The 27482-nt window shown below is 43.4% G+C and overlaps 1 protein-coding gene across 1 annotated transcript; it reads right to left on the reverse strand.

Moving 5' to 3' along the window:
- Positions 1-2: 2 nt before the first annotated feature.
- EMB1895 (ARM repeat superfamily protein) lies at positions 3-27482 on the reverse strand. Its single transcript, XM_087396551.1, has 8 exons — positions 27155-27482; positions 26976-27051; positions 12826-13274; positions 12141-12326; positions 11864-11971; positions 3172-3375; positions 1081-3074; positions 3-827 (listed from the first exon to the last, which is right to left on the reverse strand). Exons 2-8 carry the CDS (start codon positions 27049-27051, stop codon positions 242-244), a joined length of 3603 nt encoding a protein of 1200 aa, XP_087252677.1. The 5' UTR covers positions 27155-27482; the 3' UTR covers positions 3-241.

Consider the following 27482-nt stretch of genomic DNA (forward strand, 5'->3'; position numbering starts at 1 on the left):
AGCATGCACTGAAAAAAAGCAACTGCAAAGATACGCTTGGTTGTGAATAGAGGGCATCTTGGTTAGTGGTATAATCCTTTGCAATCAGCCATTGGTTTCACTCCTGCATCCTCTGTAAAAGCAAGCAAAGAAGGTTTGTCTTTAATCTTTTGATGCGATATGGAATTTCCCACTACGTTTGGACACTGAGAATACCTGAAGAACAACTTTTGGCAGCATTATTCATGCCTTCAAAGAATAACTAGCCAGATGCTGGGACGATTCTCAATGTTCGTCCATTGTTAAGTGGAAGCAGCCTCCAATGGTGACCCTCATTATCCAGACAGGCAGCTTGGAGAGAGAGACGAAATAATCCACATTGTGAGTGAGCAGTGTTGAGAAGACAAGAAGTAAAAGCTTGCCCCTTTTCATCAACATCACATACCACAATAGAAGAAGATACTCCCCAGTCCTCGTTGCACTCATCGTGTTCACTTACAAAACTTTCCCATATGATTTCTTCTGATGAAGCAACCCTGTTATTCAAATTAGCGAAAAGCTTCTCCAGGAGAGAGCGCTGAAAATCACTCCCCATTGTCTGGCTTTCGTCCCAACCCAACCTCCACCCATTGTAAAATTCATCATCAATGAAATTATGTCTCTCTGCTGACTTCAGTAGCAAGGCACAGCTAATTCTTCGGACATTTTTTCTTCCATTCATATTTAGGTTCCGAATTTGAAAACATATGCTCAATGGGACAAAGGATCCCTGAGAAATAATTATCTCCTCTGTCTCTTTATTATCCATATCCATTCTCCCAAAGAAAGCCTCAATTCCAACTCGCGGTCTAATCTCATGGAAGAAAACAAGAACAGAATCAGCACTCCAACAGAAACTACTGTACGTGCTTTGGCAAGTGTAGAACCTTTTCTGACCACAGAGAATTTTATGGAACAAAATACAGTATGAGGTTCTTTTGAAGCACTTATGGACCACAAAGGATCGTTTTGCTAATACATGCATCCCGCAAGAAATAACTATCGTGTTGAAGGGAAAAAAGCAAAACAGAGTCTTTTATGGGAAAACAGAAAACAAAATACCTGGTAGATAAGAAATGCTTGGGAAGCACCCATGGAAGACACAGCCATTTCTCAACTATACCTTTGAGTACTTTTATACCTGTTGTCAAAACCAGCCATAGCATCTCTGGCTCCCTCATGTTTGCATCTTCTTGCAAGTGCATTACCTCTTTGACTCCCCACCTGATTAAATTCAGTAACTCCTTCTCTGAAGCAGAAACACTAGAAGCTAAGCTGCCAATCAGCGGCGATACATGTACATTGCCAAGCTGTAGTGAAAGCAGGAGAAGTTCAAGCCATTCCTCTCCCTCAACTCCAACCAACCGTTGGTATAGGTCATTTGCGATTAATCCTACTTGAGACTGAGCAGATGAAATTCTGTCAACTCTCTCTCCCCAGGTTCGGGGAAAAGACAGAGCAAAGGTAGTGCAGAAGGACAAGAAAGAGCAGCCAAGTGCTGTGCAATACAACGTGTGTAAGCTCTCTTTGTCAATACCCATGAATGAGACACAAAGTATATCTAGCTCCATCGCTAGCTTGCTGAATTGTGAGGACAATGCCTCAGATTTCCTTGCAGCTGCTTGAATATTTGAAACACTTTGTTTCACAGAGACATCATTTGCTGAAATGTCGCTCATAGCACTACCGATTGCTTCTAGATTGGATTCTTTAAGATCCATACAAACAGGGCTCAATATCCCAAGCAACTCCCCAGAGCTGCGAAGGCATGCAATCCTCAGAGTTAACAGCCATCTCTGAAACTCAAAGGTTCTGTCAAGATTTACTGCAGCTGCAAGCAAGCTAGCTGCTAAATGCAGACCAGGAAGTGCACTGGCTATTGCTCCTCCCAAGTTTCCCATCAGATCATTTGTTGTTGTTTCCATCATCTTCGTATGCTGTGAGAGATCGGAGCACTCATCCCCCACATTATCATTAACTATTTTTTGACATGTACTTTGAATATTTGCTTCAGAGTCACAAATTGCACCGAGTGCCCTAAGCCACAAGTGGCATCCATCTGATTGGCCTCTATCTACAAGGCAGTCCATCACTGCTGGAGCCCCAGTCCAAAGTCCATGAGAAGCAGCATACATACACACCTTGTAAGCTGCCCAAAAATCTCTCTCCTTTAATAAACAATCCGCCACATGGTATATTGTGGTTGCAATCTCTTGGGCTGCTTTTGGACTTGAGTGCTTTCTTATTTTCAACAACAATGACAGCAGATTTCTTAAAACACCATGAGGGATATTGACAGATGTACATAATGTTCTTAGATTGACGAATCTGCTGAGGATGCTATTAAAGTGCTCCTCTTTTGAAATAAAGAGAGAGAGACAACCTCTGAGGCACAGACAGACCATCTTCAACAGACACAACTGGGGGACAGGTAACTCAGAGTCTGACAAGCTGCTGTGTGCTAAATGCACTACCTCATGAGATACACTACTGCTGGGGTCTTGCTGCTTCTTGCGGTCTTTCTCCTGGACATTCTGCAGTAGAGCCTCGACCATTCCAGCCAGACAGTCAACAATCACAAAACCAGACTGTAAACAACCTTGGACTAACTGCAACAGAAGTTCACATAAGAAACGGCATCTAGACCTTAAAAGAACTGTGTAATCATAATTACATTGTGTTGGTAAACCCTTTCCATTTTTCTGCTCCAGTTCCAAAGCATTCCAGTGGCAACCAAGTTGTGCTAGTTGGTCACAAATAAGCAAGGCGACCCGAGTGGGAAATTCCAAACGGATTATGGGTTCCTCAATATCAAGACTTTCTTGCATTCCAAGATATGTACCTTCAGGTTCCAAGAAGGGCCCTAATCCCATTTGTTCATCTGCACCTTTGCAAACACCTGGCCTCACTTTCTCAACGTTGCATGCCAGATCCACTATAACGTTAAGCACAGGTTCCACTCTTGACCAGTTTGGGTTCAAGACACTGAGTTCGACAACAGACAATAGTCTTGTAAGATGGCCAACATCAATGGTAACAGCATAGTGAGGTAATAGCTGCACTCAAACAAGCTTTCTGCATGTCAATCATGTCAAACAAGAACATTTGATACTGAACAGTAAAAAAAAAAAGAAATGTAAAATGCAGGAGTACCTTTTTGAAGGCTTGTATAGCTAAAGTTTTAAGAAGAAATGGCTGCTTAACATCTTCTAATATGCAGATCATTATCTCAAAAGACTTCTCCTGAGAACCAATCCAACCCATTGACTTGCTAGAAAGCTTTATTAAGCACTTCAATGAAACAACACGCACAACCACACGAGGATCCGAGCAGAGATATGACAACAGCAAATCCACCTGCAAGTATATCCAGGTCTCTTTCACTGTATTCAAACCCTGCTGTGCATCTTGAAAATTAACAACTAGAATAGGCATAGGGTGAAAGATTGGAAAATGAAATAAAATGGCTTTCCGAAAATGTTCATGCTTTCCTCGATAGATTGCATTTCCAGCAAACTCTTTTTGATACAGCAGCTGTCTTTTTTTGCTGTCACAAATTGACATCGTCTTTCAAGTTTTAAACAACCGCTCCTTTATTTTGATTATCTCCAAGATATGCCCTCCCTACAGCTTTTTCAATGTATCTACCTCCAAAATTTCCAGTGCATCTACCCAATTTTGGGATTTTGGCACCTTGGAGTTTAGCTTAAATTATATTTATTGAGTGGTTCTGGTGACCCCTTTTGTTTGTGGTATTCATCATGTACAAGACGTGTTTCCCCACAAGCTTCCCAACCAGGAGTTTTTAAAAAATGGAATAGCTATTTATGTCCTAGCAGTCGCGGATGAGGTGGGAGAAGAGGCCGGGAGAGGAGGGAGAAGAGGAAGAAGTGGTGCACAAGGAGGAAATGAAGAAGACCAAAAGGATGAGCAAGACAATTCTGATATACAAGCTTTAACTGAGCGCATTGAGGAAGAGGTTGATGCATCCGATACATCCTCTTCTTTTGAGAGTGCTGGGTGACTCCTCATATGAGGAAGAAACCCCAATGGACACTACATAAGATGCACTAGTCCAGACTTGTTATTCAAATGATATAGTCTATGTGTCTCGTTATTTGCAGTTGTCCATGGCTTACAAGTAATTCAAACACTTTATGATTATTCCTATTCAATTTGATTTCATATGACAGATCATACAAGTATGTTGTACCTTGTATGATTTATCATCCATTTTAAACTTAGTACGCATCTCATTTCACCTGTTTTAATAAATAGATACATATATTGTCAAATTTATTTTAAATACCTTTTAGGACCGGTATGGAGAAAAACCAATTTTTTGGCCTGCCCTGAGGAGGGAAAGCTTTAGTAAAGGTGTTTCTGTTTAAGAAAGGGAAAATGATGTGGATTTTTTGCCATTTTGGTCCACATTTTTTTCTCCCCTTTTCTCTCTCTCCCCATTTTTTTCTCCCCCTTTCTCTCTCTCTCTTTTCTTCTTCTTCTTCTTCTTCTCTCAACTTCCAAGGCAGGCCTTTTGAATGTATTCAACTTGTTGGAGCAGGAGGAGAAGAGAGGATGGGTGTCATGGAGTGCCATAGCCGGAGTTCGGTGCCCACTTGGCTTTAGACCAAAAAGCAGCTTTTGCTTATGTCGTAACCTTGCGCCGTAGGCGCCGCCGACCATCTAGTACGCCGATCGATACTTCGAGAGCAGTAACCGCCCTTTAGTGTATTTTGCACTGGCTAAATTTGAAACAAACCGACTTAAATTTTGTTGTGCATTTAGAATCCCGGCTGAGATTTTGAAGTGTAAAAACTGGCACATGTCTATGTTTTGAGACTTTAAACGACAACGTGTCTTCGAGATCATCCTTAATTTGACTGGCTGGCTGAGATTTTGAAAATTTCAGTGTAAAAACCAGCAAATGTGTATGTTTTGAGACTAAAAAACCGGCATGACTTCGAGATCCACTGGCTAGGAAACTAGGTTGCAGTAAGCAGCCCTTCCGTCATGGCTCTAACTCCAAATTGGACCTAAATCCTCACTATTATCCAATTGGAGTTTCATTAGCAAGGTCGTGAGCTGTCCAACAATTACGCAATCAAGTGATGGCAAGAAAGAAAATATGCAATTATCTCCCTCCTTATATAATAGATTTGTGGGAAGAGTGAATAAAAAAGTATGCTTTTGGGTCAAATTTGGAAGGAGTGTTTTAGTCCTTTAGATCAATCTAAAATCAAGGGCCTAAAATTGTACACGTGGCTTAAGGAGACCTCACAAAAGTTTTGTTTTTCTAGAAAGCACGTTTCAAACCCTTGGATCTTCATAAAGATCAACACCTATAATCACAACACATGGCTTAACGAGGGCTTCATAAAGGAAAACTTCCTTGTACGCTGCCTACCGTAAAAAGTTTTCTAGCACTGGTCGGGAGCCAGTTTTCAACCCAATCTCACTCCACCACCCATACTTCGACATCTACAGGGACCCTTGCGATCTCCCTCGTGCATGAAGGATGCAATTGAGCAAGGTGTCAAGCGCCATGTCCGAAGCAAATTGCCAAAGAGCACTCTAAGAGAAAGGTGGGCTCTGTAGCCATGTCCAGAGCAAATTACCGGCAAGCACTTTAAGAGACGCAAAGAAAATCCTAAGGTCAACAACAGATCCAAATGATCTAGAGACAAAAGCAACTTTGTTAACATGGCAATTTGAAGTTCACCTTGTTAGTAGAGGTAGTGTCATACCAGAGGATTGAAACTCCTTTTGTGAATTCCCACGTGTAATTTTTGGCATGCCATGGGAAGCCTTAGTGAAAGTTCAAGTCCTATGAAAACTCAAAATGTTTTCTTGTATTTTTTGGATGCTTTCAAATTTTTCTTAGTTTTGATTGGCTTACATATTTGTCAAGCTTGCTTTTCATGTGAGTTCTTAATGTCAAAACAACTCACAAGCATTGTTAGAGAGCCTTCCATTGCCCTACCGTGGACAATCCGCAGGAGGATCTCTTCTTCAGGGGCAATGGAATGAAATCTTCCTTCGATGTTTTGGATCTGATGTTGGAGGTGATCTGCTCGGGGGAGGAGTTTTAAAATTGTCTCATCGTAGACGATGGTGTCTTTGAAGGCCCTCCCAAGTTTACTCCCAATCGTATTCATTGTATTTTTACAATGCTACTAAAGAGCTCGTTAGCTTTGAATGAGGGGTCGTCTTTGCAATCCTTGATACTCCCCTCTATGATGACAATATCTTTGGGGGAGAGCCATGGATTAGGAGAGCTGATGTTGCTTATGACAACGTATTCAACGCGAGGGCTCTACAGTCAGCTAGTCCTAGCCCTGCAATTCTTGAAAATTTGCTCAGAGGTTTGGGTGTCACTGAGTCCAGAGTAAGGGCATCAAAGCTTAAAGTTCTAGGTCAAAGCTAGAATTTGTGACTGTCTTGGTTATTCTCGATAGGAGTCTTGCTCGACTAGTTCATAGATCTACTTGAAACTACAACCTATTGTATGTATAGCGTAATGGTGAAGTGATATACTGCAGCTCTTAAATTGTCTACTACAAGGTGGTATGTCTAGGCAATTGTTTGTCTGAATGGTATAAGGTTTCCCTCGAACATTGTATGCGGCTACAACCCTAAGGTCACTACAGGATGCCACGGTGCACAAATGTTGTCGTGTGTTGATCATAACATGTGAGATTAGTCCAAAAGAGCAAGGTCTTATGGTATCAAGATACGATTTGACGGTTCTATTTCTGGTGTGAGCTCTTGCTGAAAACAGTCATCGATCTATGGCCTAGTCCGTCACAACCTGACCACAACTATTTTTGTTGTGCCTTCTCATGTGGACTCCTCAAGAGAGTTTGGGCTCTCATTTGGATGCACTCTTGGCATTCAAGAACAGATTGACATAAATCTGATTTCTTGTGGACGGCTCAATAGAGTTCGGGCTTTAATTTGGATGCCCTCTTGGCATTCAAGAATAGATTGACATGAATCTGATTTCTTGGGGTGATTGGATTGCAAGGGATTCGTCTCCATGCAAATGGACATGCATACCACGAGATCTATATCATTGTCCAACATGAATTTGGAAGGCAAGATCAACTTAAGTTTCACTACGATAAGGAGCTACAATATCTATAAAATTTTATGCCAAAAGAATTGGGAAACATCAGTTCTCACTTTGTTAGAAGCTTTCTCTTGAACATTGTATGCAGCTACATCATTAGATGATGATCGAAAATGGATTTTCTTTTTGTTGTCACTGATTTTAAGAGAATAGGGAAGACGCTTCTAAGCTTTTGTCATCTTGTCAATTTTTGTTGTGAAACTTAAACCCTATACACTACGCTCGAGAACCTGCACCCAAACCTAGGATCACATACAAAACCTCACACACTCAAGACCACACAAAAGAAATTAAAGGCGACATAATTTTTGCAACATTTATCTTCCCTTTCTATAGTAGCATTCAAAGATTTTCCCCTTGTTGGCAGGCCAGCTGAATATTATTCACCTTGTTTGATAGACATACCATGCTTTAAATATTGTACCTAAAGTATGAGTCAACATTGGTCAACATAAGACATGGTATCATCATTACCTTGTGAGCCACGTGGGAGCAGGGTATAAAGCAGTACAAAAGACCACTGAAAGGCAGGAGCATCTCTGCAAGGCATGGCCTACAGACACTTTTTACATTCTCACAGCTTAAGGAATCTGCTGGTTGTATTGATCTGTGCCATATTCTTTTTCTAAAACCTTGTAGTTATGGATGGTTGGATGAATGGACATATATACAATGGTATGCCCTTTCGATGGGACACTACCCATGAGGCACGACCCTTGTTGATGAAGAGTCATACCTCTTCAACCAAGGGACTTAGCCCATCGTGAAATGTCACACCTTTTTATGAAGGGTCACACCTCTTCATTTTTAAGGCCTATTCAATGTGCAATGTGAAGGGACACATCCTCATACCAAGAGCCATACCCATTTGCAAAAAGACACTCTCTTATGTGAAAGGACGCACCTTTTCACAACGGGACACACCCCTTTGCAAAGTGACAGCAAATTTTGCAGGAATAGATCTCTCAGTTTTACAGGACAAAATGGCAACACTACAGGCTCGAGTTCAGCAGCTCTAGACACACGAACTTTATGCCTCCTCTCATGTGGTTTGGAGATGACAACAGACTTCTATCATCAGCTCTTGTTGTTCTTTATGTCTCCTACAAGCATCTAAGTAGAAAAGAACTCCTGGAAGAATTATTGATTGAGTTTCACGTGCATAAAGCAAGACCTGCTGTATCAGCCAAATTCTCAATCCTATAGGAACCACGGGAGGAGTTTTTCCTCCTAATTTCATATTTTATCGAAAAAGTCGTATGTTCAATTCAAAACAAAGTATGATCATTACAGTAGGGATCCGAGAATGATCTCCATCCCAACCCCACAAAAAATCCCAGAAAAAAAACACAAAAGAGGCGGCTAGAAAACACTTAATCCGTAACCTCTCAAAACCCTTCTAATTCCATTTCATGATCATTGTCTCTCTCCATGCTATATATTATTTCTTCTTTTTTGTTAAACTATAAATACAATATTTATGTAAACCCCAAAAAAACTTTTGCCACAATTGGAAAAATCCTCTAGACTAAATCACATTGCAAAACAAGATATTAACCAAAGCTAATTTATAATAAAGACAAAGAAAACTCCCTCTCCTTGTCCAAAATCCGTAGTTACCAGGAAATGGGAACATTCTGATATTTCGGGTGCCGGAACGGGGACATTCTGAGAAGGGGAACGTGGGAATGGGAAACGAAACACCAAGTCATACGACACATCATCAATTCATATGAAAATATACAATTATGAAACAGCTCTAAACTTTCCATTTCAGCTTTAGACTTTTACACTCTTAGAATACTCAAAATCGAAATGTACATGTTTGCGATGTGCATAAAGCATAGAAGTCTAGAATACTATAGATTCGAGAGCATATAATATGCAAAGTACAAAAAAAGGAGGCCATGCCTCGGGCCTGAATGCCTCAATACAGAATAGGACTCGAGACTATTGAGTCACGTACATGGTATATAGACAAAAAGAGAGTCAGTCCTAATGGTTTGAGGGTGGCAAGCAATGTAGGCCTCTCCCTAGCCTCATCATCCTGATCCTCGTCCGGGGCCTCGTCATCCAAGACAATGGACTTAAGTCTCTAAGCCCCTGCGGAGTTGTTCATGCCATGCCCCCACTCAGCAGAAACCACAAGCTGCCTCAATTGAGCTTAGAGCTTAAAAAGCCACTTCAACATCAGAAAATTATCAACAAAGCCTGTTTCAGAATATTTTTTGGGGATATCTTGTGAAAAATTGCCAAAATCTATTGATGGCAAGTGATGAGACAACATGATTACCCATATCTGGTAGAATCCACCCAATCAAACTGACCAATATCCTTCAAGAGATTATTCAGCTCATGTGCCATGCAAGGAGTGAAGGTAAGGTGAGGGTTCTTCTCTTCAAGAATCCTCCCTGCTGCCTTGTTGGAGTTCTCACAAACTGAATAACCTGATCTGAATCTCCGTAGTCTTCCAGTAGCACTCGGCCTCCTCAATTTCCACATGCTCAGCCTCATTTGCAGCCACATGATGCATCTGCAACTGATCAGGCAGTTCAAGAGGAGAGGGCTGTCATTAGACAGCAAAAAACAGTGCCAAGGTGGCTCTTGGACACTTTATGGGACAGCAAGCAAGCTGAGCCCTTAGCTGCCCGCACCAAAGGTGCACACAAACAAATTCATGGCATTTGCTTGAGCTTGATGTTGCATTGATTGCCACTGTCTGTAAAGAAAACCTCTATGTCATAGAGATGCATTTCAAACCAATGAATGGATGCAGGGCATGGAAGATGAACTTGATTCTATTCATGCTAATGGCACTTGGGTGGTGTTGACCATTACGAAGCCCGCCTTGTTGCAAAAGGCTATGCCCACCAACATGGCTTTGAATTTCAGGAGATCTTCGCTCCCAGTTCACTCATTTCGATCATTCAGTGCGTCCTTGCTATTGCATCCCGAATGCATTGGGAGGTAGACCAGCTATATATTAAGACTTTACTAGTCACACAGTGGCAATTGTTTGACGCATGGCTCTTCATGCATCTCTTGGTTCAGCAAGAAGCAACCTACAATTGCTATTTTCAGTTGTGAAGCTGAATAAAGGGCAGCCTTCACAGCTACAGTAGAGTGTGTTTGGCTACACAAATTACTTTCAGATCTCCATGTCAGCCTAAACAGTTCCATCATCTACACTGACAGCTAGATTGCTTTGGCAATTGCGCATAATCCCGTGTTTCATGCACGTACGAAGCACATTGAGGTACATTATCATTATGTTCGAGAGTGACTATCAGTAGAGTGTGTTTGGCTACACAAATTACTTTCAGATCTCCATGTCAGCCTAAACAGTTCCATCATCTACATTGACAGCTAGATTGCTTTGGGACTATCAGAAGAGTGTGTTTGGCTACACAAATTACTTTCAGATCTCCATGTCAGCCTAAACAGTTCCATCATCTACATTGACAGCTAGATTGCTTTGGCGATTGCGCATAATCCCATGTTTCATGCACGTACGAAGCACATTGAGGTACATTATCATTATGTTCAAGAGTGACATCAGTTGGAGATAACTTAGCAAATCTTCACGAAGGCTCTACCACGACCCAATTTTGACACGTTTTGGTGTGCCTTACACTTGGTACCATTTACATGATGTTGAACTCCCTCTACAATCATAGGTTGCTATATTCATCTTGGATGAACATGTGCAACCATGAGCTAGTTTCCAGGTTTAACTAAGATATATCTAAGATATCAACCATACCATGGAGGGGTTTGTTAGCACCAAGCCCTTGTATGGCCTTGTAGGCTATTTACGACTAGTCCTAGTCAACCAGTTGACTTTGGAGCCATAACCATTAGCCACTCTTGTACTTTCTTCATTATTTCCTAAATTGTTTTTTGCTTCCTCGCATTCCATCTTCATTTCATGCCCCCGGCACCCAACAAGAATCATGAGGCCTCTACTTCTGCAGTTCTTGAGGCACCATCCAACTCCTTCCTTCCAAGTCCCTTCTCCCGTTGCTCCTCTGCGGCATGCCTCTCTCCAAGCCTCCCTCCCATATCCATAGCTAAGACACCATCCCCCTCACCCCACTTGCTCACCCCCAACCCCTCCGCCCCCTCTTTTCCACCCTATTGACCAGCCCTCTCTTTGGACCTGCACTTGAGGCACCTTTGCCTTACAAGTCTATAGTCCATCTGTTAAGGTGAAACCTTTGAGATAAACAAAGGCAAGATAGGTCTGTAGTACCTGAGGGCACTTTCTTTACAAACAAGGTACACTTCAAACAAGGCTGTGCATTGAATATCTGTCCAAGCCAAACAGTTAACAAACAGAATTTCTAGCTATTTGTAGAATAGTAGCATCCATCTTGCACTTCTTTCCAAACCTGATGCCCAATAGTAGATTGCACATCCTTGGACACATACATAATCTGTGATCTTTGACCCGTTAAGACTCACTTCTAGGTTAATCGTTATTGAGGCAATAAAAGGGAGGCTTCCAGAAGAACTGGGTAGCCAGATAAAGATCTCTATTTGCAATCTATACGAACACCTCCACCATTAAAACAGTGAAAGATTGAAACAACTCAGAACTGAAAACAACATGCTTCAGTGAACACCATGAGACACTTAAACTATATATAATAGGAATAGCCTCCCACTCGTTCAGAACCTAGGGAAGAACTCAGGCAAAAAGATATTGGAAACCTGATCAGCAAGCACAATAGTTGATTTGAAAGCCAGCCTTGAAAGTGCCTCTAGTGTAGTTAGAACAACAGCTTCAATTGGGAGTCTGATCATTAAGTCTCTTCCCATCTGCATAAAGTTTGATTTATGTTAGTATCGGAGATTGATATTAAAATTACCATTAGTGAACTCTTGTATTGTATGTTTTGTATTTCACCTTCTCAAACGTAGAATGCCAAGCCTCTGTAAATCTCTCAACAAAGAAAAACAAGCACAAAGTTTGAGAACAAAAAAAAACCTGAAATGCCGTCAAAGCGACGAAAGTGCAAAGGTGCATCTGAGCCAAAACCTTGATGGCCCTAGTTTTTGTTTGTGGAACTGTTTCCATTGTGTCTATCATATCCCTTAGTCGTTCCAGGGCAAGAGATGAAAAAGGTTCTGAAACTTCACATAAGCTTCCCAAAGCATACAACCCTGCATGCACCTGAATAAGGACTATGGGTTAAAACAATCGAGCTTTCAATGCCAGCTTTTAAAAAAAAAAACAAAGCCAGCAATTAACCTCAGCAGACTATTACAAAGACTTTTTACATATCATGCAGCTAATTTTTTAATCATTAAGGGGATTCATCCTAGGGGAATGCCTTCAGCACCAACCACTATTAGGATTGAATTGTATAAGACTTATCTCTCGATTATCACATGTCCACCAAGATCCCTTTTCTACCTTCATTCGATATTATTTTTTCCTTATGTTTCTGTTGTTGCAAGACTTCTTAATAAACACGTCATAATCAAGAGAGAAGTTTTCTACGATTCAATCCTGATAGTGGCTGGTGCTTAAGGCATTCCCTTAGGATGAATCAGCTTCATGATTAAAAAATTGGTGCATGAGATGTAAAGTCTTTCTAATAGTCTCATGAGGTTTATTATTGGCTTTTTTTTTGAAACTTTAGAATATGAAAAAGGAGAGAAACCCTCACTTCGGGATCATGCGGTGAATCTAGGGATTCAAGAACAAGCTTGTACACATCTGCACTGTCTTTGGCAAATTCAGCTAGGCATCCAATCACCCGCAAAGCCAACACTCTAGCCATCATGTCACCACTATCCATAGCTGCCTTTACTCTCTTCAATATCTCCACATGATTTAGGATCCTATCTTTTGTTAGTAAACCTTTGCAACTAGCCTTTGTTTTTCCCCTCTTCCTGCTCCTCTTCTCTAGGAGCAAAACTTTTAATATACATAGCTTTGTGAAATTATTTCCACTTTTAAAGGCCTCAACTAGGTGCAAAACAACAGCACTTGCAAATGCTTGGTCTTCCCCAGGATCCAATTTGAAAAGGCTTGCTGTCACTGCTGATGCAGGAGGTTCATTGCTCCATTGCTTAAGTCGAAGCCCCAATCTCAACACAGCCTCCCATTGAGAACCTGTAGCAATAAACAAGGTTTCTAAACCTCTCTCTCTCTCTCTCTCTCTCTCTCTCTAAAAAGGACGAGGATGTTGATGATGAAGATGAAGCCAAAGCCACCCGTATACTACATTGTAAAGGCTATACTATTATTACGCTTAACTCACGAGATCTGCGTGTCAAGCTTCTTTGACAATCTTACAAGTTAAAGGGACTAAGATATGGATATCAGAGGAACTCACACAAGCTCAATTGAAGAATAGGGCAACGGAGTCAGCCAAGGTCAAGGCTATAAGGAAGGATGGAAAATGGGCAATATACCATGAAGGCATAGCAATCATTAAAGAGTTTAAAACCAAACCAAAATAATCATTCTAAAACTGATGTATGGCTATGTAGGAACTCTACATAGCCGGAGTTACTTTTTTGGACTCCTTGGGAGCAAGGGAGCTGACCCTAAGCAGATGTACTCCATGGTTTTTTGTTGTGCCATAGAACTGTTGGTCTCCCGTGGACGTTAATGAACTCTCTCTCTCTCTCTCTCTCTCTCTCTCTCTCTCTCTCTCTCTTGCTTGCGTTATGTAGCTTCAGGGTTGCTTGCTTAACATCACCGGCTCTATGAATACTGTGCAAGAGGCAGGGCGTGGTATGTGAGATCAGGTGCAGGCTCATCGAGGACCTCATATACTGTGCATGCATAGGAATGCTAGATTTTGGTGTCCGTGAGGAGGGAAGAAGCTCCTCGTTCCAGGAACCTCCGCCAGAAGTCTTTAGAGTTGTTACTAAACAACATGTTTAATAACTCCTCCTCGCTCCGGTGAATGAAGGCCTGCTTCTTCCAACGAACCAGACACTCCCGTCTTGTCTCTGGCTGAGATGGTGCTTGGTTTCGAGTCGGAGTTTGTTAGCGTAAAGCCTTACACTGGTCATCATACAAGCTATTGCAGGGAAATGAGCTGAGCAGTTGAGGGCATGTGAATCGGGTGGTATATGGGAAAGTATGTATGGCAGCCTCAAGAAAAGAACTTGTGATCAGGGCGGACCGATCCTCTAGTAGTGGTAGGCAGTCAATGTCTCTAGGCATATCTAAGAGGCGTGTGAAGTAGGTGGGTTTTAGTTTTTGATCGAAGTGTATATCAAGGTAAGTGGTGTATGTGGGTGGCGTCGAAGTGTGTGAGCTGAGTAGAGGAGGATATATTAAAGAACAGATAAGTGGGCTCGAAAGGTCTATGATGTCTTAATAGAGGGCTGCATATGGTGAGGTCAGCCTACTCGCGCAGGTCTCTGGCAAAGTGTTGAGGTCTCAGAGGGAAAGTAGCAGACTATGATGAAGAGGTCCTCACGTGGAGGTCGTCGAATCTAGACCCATAAGACTGCCAGTCAGTTCGTATAGGACTATATCAATGTCTGAGCAAGTGGAAAAGTATCGTTGTGGGCTGCCAAAGGAGCTTCATTACTATTGCACCAAAGACAATTGTTACTATTGCACCAAGACAAGGGTCTCCAACATGTCTCAGCTGATTGAGAATGCTACTACAGCCTATGCTATCATGCAAGGGATGACTCCAAGGTTCAAAGGTAAGCAACAAGATGACTCTTTCACAAAAAGGAAATTCGCCAAGGCGACCAAAGTCAAGTTTGATATGGACCCGAGGCCAAATAGTAAGCCCAGTACCAGAGAGAGATTGTCTCCTGAGGAACGGCAAGCCCTATTTGAAGCTGGAAAGTGTTTCCTTTGCACCTCGTGAGAATCAGGCAATGCTCCAGACCTACACTCTACTGAGCCTAAAGGGAAGTCAGCTCAAAGCACAACAACTGAGTGGATTACCCCACTTTTAGTGAAATCTGCTAGTTCACTCGCCTCCAAAAACTTGAACCACACATGGGAATATTGGATCCTAGGAATATAGATCCCGGTACTCGATATCCTTTCATACTTGCATCACCGCAATTCGGTTCAGCCAATCTATGCTTGACTTGGAACCTTGCCTCATGGTTCAAATCAAACACAAACTGGCATGTGATACATGGATTTGTTGCTCGAGCCATGCCGGGCAACAAGCAATCCAACACTGGCAAGGAATACTCATCTTGCAATTTACCATACAGCCTAAAAAGAGGAGACTCCATCTTCTGACTGATACAAAAAGCAACAAAACTAGCAGGGAAGAACCATCCTGCAAATTATAATGCAAAACTAGCATGGAATAACCATCCTGCAAATAACAATGCAGCCTAGAAAGAGGAGACTCTCCAATTTCTGGCTGTTACAATAATCCATACCAAAATTATGGCTTCTTACCAAAGAAAAACAAATCTCCTAGCACGTGTGGCTGTCTTTTTTCGCTTCTTGCGCTCCCATACGTTGTTTCTGTTTGCGATAAGTACAATCTTCGGCCTCATGGCCCTCCTCTGGGTAGTTCCTCCACTCCCTTGTCAACAGATAGGCACGGTATCTAGAAGTCGCTTGGTGACATAGTATGTCTCACACGAGGTATTGTTTGCTGACAATACATCTGCTACGGGACCTCTATGATGAGTGTACTAGTCACTCCACATAGCTGATGCATTGATATATGGATGGACTCACGCGCTCTCCTAGACCATATCATCGTTGCTAGTTTATGTTTATACCAGCAAACTCGATAGTTTGCTGTTTCAAGAGGAGGGTATGTCACGGGGGCATGAATTTATGAACCATCACTAACTTAGGCTTAGGGGACTAGCCCAGGGGAAGCGACACTTCACAGAAGTCCCTAGGTGCACACACTAGGCCTACATGCTAGGGGCAAGGCAAGGTTTAAAGGGGTCATAAAGTTGGGCCCAAGGAAACCAATGTTTCTTTGGATAAAAACTAGGTAGACTCTTCGTCAGCATATCTGCAAGGTTATTATCTATATGAAACTTGACATTTCTATGCGCTTGTCCGAAGTCATTTCTCCTCTTTTCTCTCTAAGGTTCACTTCCCAAGGCTTCCGTACGGCTGTACAGAAGCATTAATCAATGCTCTATGGAATGAGCCTGCTGTACGGCTGTTGCACAGAATCCAAGGCGGACTATACGAAATCCTCTTTGCTGCTGTACGGATTAATTTCCTGCTGGTACGGGTGATTTTGCTGGCTGTACGGCTGTTTTCTAATGCTGGCACGCATCCCGAGATACCTTCAATGCTGTTGTGCACCCCCTTTTTCCTGTTTTCTCTCTCTGATTCCAGCCCGTTCTCTCTCTTCCTACCCCTCTCCAAGCTGCCAATTCCTCCTATTGCCTCTTGCTTGCTGGATTTGCTGGCCCTGGAGGTGTTTTGGACTGGATTGGAGCTACTTGGAGCTGATTTGTGAACTATTTGGAGCTAAATTGAAGTCATTTGAAGCGGGTTTGCGTTCTCTTGTCACTATCCCTTTCATTTTGATTGCATTTGGTCATTTTGAAAGCTTGTTGTTGCTCCATCTGCTGTTGGAAGTCCCCTCTTGGCCATTCAGGTTGTGAATTGACACCCAATTACAAGGGGGTGTAGCCAGATGGGTGTCAGAGGAGCAGTGTGTGGATTTTCTTCCTATATTGACGTCGCTTGTTCAGTTTGAGATCTGTGTTGATGCTTGGTCACCTTGAGAGGCTGGTCAGTGGATTGTGGGATTGCCAAGCCAGTTGAGCAAGTTGGATGCTTTGTGGAATGCTTGGACACCTTTACAGTTGGTCATGAACAATGGTGAATGCCTTAGCCTTGCCTTGGCACTTGGGCACTAGTGTGTGCACTAGGATGGAATGCAAGTTGTAGCCAAAATTTGGCTTGAACAGTGGAATTGCTAGTGGGGCAGAGCACGAGGGTAAGCCCTTGTTGTATGTACAAATTTCATTCCTAAAGAAATAAATAAATACCAGAAGGGGCGCAAAGTGTTTGGGGCCAGTCTCTAATGTGGAGCCGGTGGTCTAGCTCGTCTCGTAGGAGCAGACCACTGAGCAGAGTTAGGCGCCTACTTGGAGCAGCCCGTGGAGAAGTGAGAGGCACCTACAAGAAGCTAGTGTAGTAGCAAGGCTATGGAGCTGGAAGCCAGTCGTGGTTGCTTTGCAGGCTGGATGGTCTGCTCGCCGGGTGCTTTGCGTAGGTGGAGAGGCTCGTTGGATCTCGATTGTTAAAGCGCTGTTCGTTGGAGGCTAAGCCAGGTCGTCTTAGGTCGTCGGCCATTCTATGGGGACATGGGCTTGTTGGAGCTGGCTGTTGAGCCCGGGCTTGTTTCCCGGCTGCTAAGGGTGCTCCTAAGTCGTCGTTTCCCGGCTGCTAAGGGTGCTCCTAAGTCGTTGGCTGGACGTACACTTTGACAGTGTTAGCTCCCAGCCTGCGCTGGTCTTCCAAGACTGGTTCGTGGTTGGTCTTCTTGACGAACTCGTTCACTCGCACCCAAGAGCACCAACGGCGGAACCATGGCTACTCATCAACGCTACCCAATGCTCGAAGTCTGAGGTGAGCCAAGCTCTCGCATCACTGCTCGCCATCCATTCACCTCTCCTTCACTCTGCAGGTGGCTGACTTTGGTTAGGGAAAACTTGTTAACTTAACTGCAATTAGTTAACCTTGGGTTGGTTGACCTTGGTTAGCGGACATTGGTTAGTTGAACCAGTACCCAGTTAGCCTAACCCTAGTCTAGTTAGCTTGATCCTAATCAGACCAATTTGGTTGGTGTAACCAGACTGGAGTCAGTCCAACTACTAGTTAGAGCTCAGTTACAGACTAACCAGACCAGAGCCAATTAGTCTGGTTAGTGTAACCAATCGGTTACTCTTCTAGTTACTGCCCCAAGAAAAAAAAAAGGGGGGAAAGAAGAGACAGTTGCAGAGTCAGCTTTTGCCTTCAGCTTCCACCCATCTGTCAGTCTTTTACTGGCTGAAAATCAGCATAGCAAAAGGGCAAGGCAGCTTCTGCTTCACACCTCCAACAGTGTTTGTTTCTCGGGAGAACTGAACCTTGATAGCAACCCTTGGTCTGGCAAGAAGGGCTCACATGGCAGTACCTTCGACCCCCACTATGGTTAAGATTATGCTCTCTCCGGAAGACAAGCAGCAAGTCAAGTGTGAAGTAGAGGCGTTGCAAGTAGGGCCCCGGTGGGTCGCATTGTTGGGCTCACCCCGTCAAGGAAACAGGTCAGGGGTTGGCTTCAGGCAAGCTCAGCCCCAGGGGCTGACCACATCCAGGAGGTCACGATCTATGGGAGAGGAGCCTTTCTCATACAACTGAAACCCCCCGACACCACGGCCTCCCTTGTCGAGCAGAGCCCTATCCTACTAGGCCCTCATGTCGTCTACCTCCTTCCTTGGTACCATGGCTTCATAGTCGAGGACATGGATTCGACTCATCACGTGCCACGATTCCCAGTGACGCTCCGCTTCCCGAGGCTTTCGAAGGAGTACAGATCTATTCTTCCTTCCATAGGGAATTGTTTTGGCAAGGTTCTAGCATCTCCACCACAGACAGGGGCTTCAGTAGTGGCAGACGACGAGGTCCCCCGCCTCTGGGTTATCGCAGAGCATCCAGAGTCCCTCCCAGAGGAGATCCTCCTGGAGACCTTAGATGGAGGCGAGTTCAGACAGCGTGTGGAGATCTCTGGCTTGCACAAGCAGTGTCTTCGGTGCAGACAGATGGGTCACCTGGCATGAGACTGTTTGGTGGGCAGGGCCCCTCACCAGAGATTGGAGCATAGGGAGGCTCATCGCCGTCCGTCGGCCAGGCCCCAGCAGTAGGCGAGGCAGCAGCAGACTCAGACAGCTTGGGTGGAGCCCTCCCAAGGGACTTGGACCAAGGTGGAGAAAAAGAAGCCCTCCAAATCAGCTCAAAAAAACAAAAGGAGAATCAGACTTAAAGAGCGCAAGAAGGCGCAGACTTCTTCCCAGGACACAAGGAAGGGGAAGGGGTGTTAGAATTATTATTATAATTCAGCAGTGACCAATGTAATGTAATAAGTAGGTTAGGGGCACTTTTCCCTCATTTAGAGGTTTTTCCCCCTAACAACAGTTAGTTCACTAACTACGGTTACTGAAGGATAAGGTTTTGTCAATTAGACAAAACACATCCCACTTCTTGTATTAGTCACTTCTTCTATTGCAAGCACTACGTTCAGCTCTCTTGCTCTCACTCTCTCGTTTCTAACATTTGGTATCAGAGTAGCAAGACCCTGCTCCTAGCTTCCTTGCCCGCAAGCTTCAGCTCCCGTAAGCTTCCTGCCCAGCTACCTTGCTCCCTGCTCTTCCTGCTTGTCGTCCCTACAGCTCGTCATCAGCAGCTCGTCGTCCGTACAGTTTTCCATCCGTACAACGTACGTACTGCAGGCGTCACTTCTTCCGTACTCATCCATACGCTGCTCCTGCGCTGCTGTCCGTACACAGTCGTACGGACTATTCCGTACATCTGCTGTACACTCGTCCATACATCTGATGTCCGTACCATCGCACATTCCGTACATCAAGCCCTGTACAAATTCCATACCTTCTGTACAGTCGACGTACAGAATCCGTACACTCCGTACACACCGGCCGTACATCCGTACACCTGTCATCTGTACTTCCGTACAATCTCGTCCGTACTTGCGTACTCCTTCCTCCAGTTCTTCCATACGTCCGTACAAGCATTGTTTGCAGATAGCCATTGTTTGGCTTAGATCTTGCAGAGAATTTGGGGCATTCTGTATTTGTGGGCAGACATTGCATTTGGGTTGCAGGTTGTCCAAGAAATTGGGGCTTTTGCAATTACACTGCAATTTTGCAGTGAAATTTGGGGCTTTTGCAGGCAGACTGCAATTTGTGCAACATTTGGGGCTTTCAGACCATTTGCCCTCTTTTATATGCAATTTCCCACAAGAAATTGGGGCTTTTACATTTTGGTTGCAATTTTGCAGGTAAAAGGGCAGTTTGGAAGTTTGCAAATAGTTTTGGACTCAGTACGAGTCAAATTGCAGACTTTTGCCACCTTTTGCAGATTCTATTTGCAGATTTTTGGGCATTAAGCAGAGCATTGTGGTGCATTTTGAGCCTTTGACAGGCTGTGACAGTATTTGTCACTGTGGGCATATTTTTCTTTGCAGATTTTACTTGTGCATCTTACATCCCAGGAAGGGATTTTACTTGTTCAATTTACTGTATTTCTGAGTTTATCTGGCAAAAATGGCACAGAACAACTCAAATGAGGTGTTCGGGGTTCTCACACAGGAGGATAAGTTGGATGGCACCAACTACTCCTTGTGGAGTTTCATGGTTCGCAATGTCTTAGTTGGCAGAAATCTTTGGGATTATGTCAATGGAGATGAAGAAAGACCAAATACAACGCCTATACATGTCACTCCTACAGCTGGAGGCAGGGGTAAGAGGTACAAATACAGCACAGGTGATTGAAGCAGCCGCTCCAGGAGCTCCCATAGCAGAGCAGAAAAGATGGGACTGTAGAGATGCGCAAGCTCTTTCAGTAATTTCTCTTTCTGTCAAGAGGTTCATTATACCTCATATTCGGTCATGCAAGACATCTATGGCAGCTTGGGTAATACTGGAGAGTATGTTTGCAGCAAGAAACGATGCCAGAGTTTCCTTTCTGAAGTGAGAACTTTCCCATACACATATGGAGGAGGGAGATTCCATGAATTCTCACCTCACGAAGCTTCAGGATCTCAGGGAACAATTGCTGAACATTGATGAAGTCATTCCGGATTCAGAGATGATCTCCACCACTGTGAACTCTCTTCTTGAGTCCTATCTTGGTTTCCACACCTCGCTGAATTTGTCATTGAGGAGGGGAAGCAATCCTCTCTCCTTTCACGAGTTGGTAGGACTTCTGTTGCAGGAGGAACAAACACGCAAAAATATGGCAACCTGGGCTGGCGAGCATGCTATGCTCTCTAAGTTCAAGCCCAAGGGTAAAGGGCAGCATAAGCCACATGCCCATCAGCCCACACATCAGCATAAAGCTGATTCTGGACAGCCTTCTTATAAGGCGCAGGGTGATACAAACAAGCAGAAAAAGAAGGGCATCTGTCATTATTGCAAGAAGCCAGGTCATTATATTGGAGAGTGCAAGAAGCGCATAGCCAAAGAAAAGAAAAGGGATTCCGGTATGGCTGTATCAGATGCATCAGGTCCACATTGCCATGATGGAGGAGATGTTGCAGCCAACTTGGTTGAAGAGCACTATGCCTTTTTGACTTGCACTTCAGATCTTTTAGTGGGTAGTTCAGATACTACAACCACTAATGATGATGACCCATATGCTTTTTTGACTTGCAGTTGTAGTTATGATCCTTCAAAGGATGAATGCTCTTTCAGTGTTGATGAGACACGACACACTTGGTATTTTGATAGTGGTGCTTCAAAGCACATCACTTCCAAGAAAAATCTGTTTGTAACTTTGCATTCTTCACCCACCAAGAAGAAGGTAACTTGTGCAAATAATTCTTCTCATTCATTGTGTGGAGTGGGAGACATTATTCTCACACCCACTGATGGCACAGATTTCAGAATATCAGATGTACTCTATGTGCCAGGCATAAAGAAGAATTTGCTTTCAGTGTCCTCACTCAATAGAGGAGGATTTCAGGTTGTTTTTTATGATGACAAGTGTGCATTCAGAGACAAAGAAAATGAATATGCTTTGAGGTTGTGTGGCACTTTGTATCAGGGTCTTTTTCAGCTTGATTTATATGGAAAAAGATCCCATCTTGCATTATCAGTTAGCACTCCCACTGCTGCGATGCACAATGCGGAGTTATGGCATGCCACGTATGGGCACATGAGCTATGGCAGCTTAATGACACTTCAGAGGCATTACCTCCTTTGGAGTCGCCTCCTCCTCATGCATGTGAAGGTTGCATTCTTGGCAAAATGCATAGGCTTCCCTTCAAGAAGGATGGCGCAGTGAAAGCTACAAGAAAATTGCAGCTTATTCACAGTGATGTCTGCGGTCCCATGAGGACACCTGCTTTTGGGGGTTATCTCTATTTTGTTACATTCATAGATGACTTTACCAACTACACTTGGGTCTATGGTCTCAAGGCAAAATCAGAAGTGTTTATCCATTTCAAACACTTTGTGGCTATGGTTGAAAATGAGATAGGACTCAAGGTGCAGACACTTCGCACAGATCGAGGGGGGGAGTATATGTCTCATGAGTTTGAGACATTTCTGAAAGAAAAAGGCATTATGCATCAACTTACAGTGAGGCTTACACCTCAACAGATTGGCAAAGCTGAGCGGAAGAATCGCACCACCATGGAAATGGATAGATGCATGCTCACAAGTAAGAAGGCTCACAGGTTTTGGCTGGAAGGCCTCATGTGTGCTAACTAGCCTCATGTGTGCCAACTATATTTTAAGGTTGTGTTGCATATGCCACGTGCCTATGGAGTTCAAACACAAGTTGTCAGATAAGGCACTAAAATGCATTTTTGTGGGATATAATTCACAAAGCAAAGGCTATCGTCTCTACAATCCTGCCACACGCAAGATTTTTGTCAGTAAAGATGTCATATTCTCTGAAAATTTTGCACATACAAATGCTGAATTTCAGATTCCGGCCTCTTCAGATGATGTATTTGAGGGGATGCTTCCTATAGCATTTGGTTCCCCCGCTGAAAATCAGAATTTACAGGAACCTCTGCCAGCTCCACAAGTACAAATTCAGCCCCCAGCTGAATTGGTACAACCTCAGGGTGTGGATGAAGTTGTCAGGCAAGAAATTCAAGAGATACACGCAGCCAAAACAGTCCCGCATTGGTTGCTTCAGACTCTCAGGGAGAGTAGGCTTGAAGCTCCATTGCCTGGCAGAACTCGTAGTGCAGTAAGGCACATGGAGGGAGCTCATTTCGGTTGAATCAGCTTATGCAGGTACTCTTCTTGATGAGGAGGAGCCTCAGACATTTGAAGAAGCAAAAGATTATGTGCATTGGATGAATGCCATGCACGATGAGTTGCAGTCCATTCATAAAAATCAGACTTGGGATGTTGTGGATTTGCCACCAGGTAAGAATGCCATAGGTACACGGTGGGTTTTCAAAGTCAAAAGAAAACCAGATGGGTCCATTGATCGGTACAAGGCAAGGCTGGTTGCAAAAGGATATGCTCAAAAAAAGGGCATAGATTAAGAGGAGACTTTTGCTCCTACATCCAAGATGACAACCATCAGGTCAGTTATAGCCATGGCTGCAAATTTTGAATGGAATGTTCATCAATTGGACATTAAAACAGCTTTCCTTAATGGAGACTTGTTGGAAGAGGTTTATGTCAAACAACCTCCGGGCTTTGAAATTTCAGGAAATGCACTTCAGGTATGCAAGCTGAATAAAGCTTTGTATGGGCTGAAACAAGCCCCACGTGCATGGTATGCCAAAATTGATACCTTTCTGACCAGCAAGGGACTGCACAATAGTCCAACTGAGAGCACCCTCTACATCAAGAAGGATGGGGGGGATATTCTGGTCATCGTTCTTTATGTAGATGACATGCTGCTCACCGGATCAAATGAGGAAGTAATTGCAGATTTCAAGGCCCAATTGAAAGCTACATTTGATATGTCAGACTTGGGCTTGTTACATTTCTTTTTGGGGATCCAGTTTATTCAAGAGAAACGTGGCATTGTTATGTCTCAGTCCAAGTATGTTCAAAAGCTCTTGGACAGATTCAACATGCATGATTGCAAGCCTATGTCCACTCCCATGGAGCCGGGGCTGAAGCTTACAATGCATGATGCGGATGAATCAATTGATGTCACACTCTATAGTCAGGCTGTTGGATGCCTCATTTATCTCTGCAATACACGACCTGATATTCAGTTTTCAGTTTCTCAGGTGAGCAGGTATATGCACAGCCCAAAGATTATGCATTGGCAGGCTGTAAAACACATCTTCCGTTACTTGCAAGGTACAAAGTCTTTTGGCTTAATATTATTAACTAAATAATCATTTCTCTTGTCATGACATATATTGGACAACTCCTTGATCGTTTTTAGTTTGAGGATTGCATGCCAATCTCTACTCCAGTGGACCCTGGCTTCAAATTTTCAGCTCATGATGGCAGCCCACCATGTGATATCACTCTTTACTAACAGGCTGTTGGATGTCTCATTTACTTATGCCACACCAGACTTGACTTACAGTATGCAGTATCCTAGCTCAGCAGTTTCATGCACATGCCCAGTTCACAGCACTGGCAAGCAGTGAAGAGAGTCTTTAGATATCTCAAAGGCACTCAGGATTTAGCCCTCTTCTATGGTGATCAGGGTTCACTTACCATGCATGCTTACACGGATAGTGACTGGGCAAGTTGTTCCGACACCAGAGTGTCGCATACTGGCAATTGTTTTTTGCTTGGCAGTTCATGTATGTCTTGGCTCAGCAAGAAGCAACCAATAGTTGCCACATCCAGCTGTGAGGCTGAGTAAAGGCAGCCTTCACCGCTACAGTAGAGTGTGTCTGGCTTCGACAGTTACTTACAAATCTTGGTATTCGCCAGACATCCTCCACTATGGTCTACACTAACAACCAGAGTGCTTTGGCCATTGCATGTAATCCAGTGTTTCATGCACGTACCAAGCACATTGAAGTTCATTGTCATTATGTTCGAGAGCGGTTGTCAGCAGGAGACATAGAGTTGTCCTACCTTCCCACAGAGGACAACATAGCAGATATGTTTACAAAGGCACTTCCTCGTCCCAAGTTCGAAGTCTTTCGAAAGGCTTTACACTTGGTTCCCTTTGTTACATGATTTGGCATACCTTGTACATTCATAGGTGGCTATATCCTTTTGGATGAACATGTGCCACCATGACAAAAAAATACTAGGTATTCTGAGACGTTTCCAGAATACTTCAGCTCATACCATGGAGTAGGGGTTGTAGGCCATCTTCTCCCGGTCGTATTGATGCCCTCTGGGCCCTGGTATGTGCCATGTAGCTTTAGTTATTCGCACTTAGGTCACCTAGTACTTTTAGTATCTTATGACACCTAGTACTAGTGGTACCACTAGGACACTAGGTCCTAGGGTTCTCTTTTATAGTACTTTGTACTTTCATTTTCATTCTAGTGATGTGACAACTTCCACTCCTTGCTTCACTCTTTGCATCCTTTTACTTCCATGATCCTACACCCACAGCACCAGTCCAAGCAGAACTACCAGCACTAAAAGAAACGAAGAAGATCCTCCATTAGAACAATTGTGTCACACACTGAAAAGAATCCGAGCACCACCAAAGTCTATAGTTGTACCAAGAAGCTTTTCAATTTGTTGTACTTCTTCCAAGAAATAAAGAGGAATTTTTTATATTGCCTTTGTTCAAAGAAAGTTGACTTTGGTTGACTAGCACATGCTTATTTTCCTTTGCGTTGCATTGGGTAAAGAACACTATGAATGCATGCATTTGGACTGGAACCCACGACAATTGTATATCACACTGAAAAGAATCCAAGTACCACCAAAGTCTATAGTTGTACCAAGAAGCTTTTCACATTGTTGTACTTCTCCCAAGAAATAAAGAGGAATTTTTTATATTGCCTTTGTTCAAAGAAAGTTGACTTTGGTTGACTAGCACATGCTTATTTTCCTTTGCGTTGCATTGGGTAAAGAACACTATGAATGCATGCATTTGGCTAACCTGTAAAGGGTCAAATTGTTGGATATTGTTTGCACAATGTGTGGGACATTAGAGAGTGCTTAATTCCCCCACTTTTTGAGGGCAAAAGCACAGGACAAGTGGCGCCCCAATTGGATGGAGGGCCCACTTGTGGCAAACGCAAAAGAAGCGCCCTTTCCAGGAAAAAGGTCCCCTTTTTGGAGAAAAGGTCCGAAGGCCACTTTTGGAAAGCTAAGAAAGCTTTCCACTATGGAGTTCCAAACACTACAGCTCAAGGTCTCAGTGCTCTGAATCTCATAGACCCCACCCCCCTATGTAGGGGGACCACCAGATTCTTCATGATTGACACATCAAGCCAATATGCAAAGCCCTAAGTACCTTAATGCATTACATGAATCTCGCTCTTTCATTCTCCTCACTCTAGCTTCTTGGTTCTCCCTTACCTTCTCTTGTTTTTTTCATTATGTTCGTTTAAGGTTCTTCATTCCCCCTTAGCTTCTCTTGCCATGTTTGGATCGGTAAAGACACATCTCTAGTTTGAGAGTCTCCCAAGAGACTCCCTCACTCCACCTTTAGACGAGTGGTTACAATGGATCGCTCCAAACCCCTCTATACTTTGTTTGTTAACCCTTGCGTTCCTCTCTCCACCCCTCGGAGTTACTTTCCAAGCTAGGCCTGTGTTGCATTCATTGCATGCCAAACAAAATTTCACATTATCATTAAACATACCTCTTTTGTATCAATCTGATTTTTTGGCCTTAGTCCATTAATCATGGTATTTGCCCTTCGCACATGATCGTATAGGATCACATAAGCGCGCTCCTTATTTTCCACCTAGTTAGCCTAGCACATCTAACACACATTAATCCTCTATCGCAAGGTCGAAAGATCAACCCTTACTTCTGAGCTGCCTTTTAGAATAGGGACACCCTCTTTGAAGTGGGATGGACACAAATGATATTTTTTGCAAAATTAGTCCACAACTTTTTGTTGCATTGGCTTTCATTTCCTATTTACTTTCATGTACTGCATCTATCACCCATGTCTCTAGCCCTTATCCCAAGCCCGGTATGACTCAACATCATCATACTTTTGAAAATTTTTGTTCCCGAAAGAAATGCGCACCTGGCTTTTGAGATCTCAATCCTCTATCAAACTCCACGTTCCAGCGTAGTGCCTTTGCAGCGGCGATTTCGTCCATCTTGAGCCGTTCACAAAAAACCGAGATTTAGGAGCAGATTTCCGAAATTTACAAGCATTTCTTCTAAAATTATCAAGGAGAAAGTGTTCTGTGAAGCGTGCACCTCTAGGCTGAGTCTGTTTGTGTGCGCCTAGAGGTGGTCCGAACATAAAACCTTCTTGACAGGGACACCACCGAAGCCCATCATAGAGCAAACGGAATCTGCACCCTTGGAAACCCTTTGGGGGAAGTCTAAGAAAACTTACAATATCTAAGGTCTGCTCAACAGGGAATTTGAAGAAAAAGCTCAAGGACGACATTTGGATTGAGCCTCTTAGGGGTATAGATGTCCAATTTGCAGACTGCCATATTTGGGGGGTCGTTTAAAGTTGAGTACACTGAAGCATGAAGGTGTAGGTGAAGGTGACAAGATGAGGAGGGTTTTCCCTCAA

The sequence above is a fragment of the Dipteris shenzhenensis genome, chromosome 25 (assembly GCF_047967505.1).
Source record: "Dipteris shenzhenensis isolate YYH24624 ecotype China chromosome 25, Dip_SZ_1.0, whole genome shotgun sequence".
Taxonomy (NCBI): Eukaryota; Viridiplantae; Streptophyta; class Polypodiopsida; order Gleicheniales; family Dipteridaceae; genus Dipteris; species Dipteris shenzhenensis.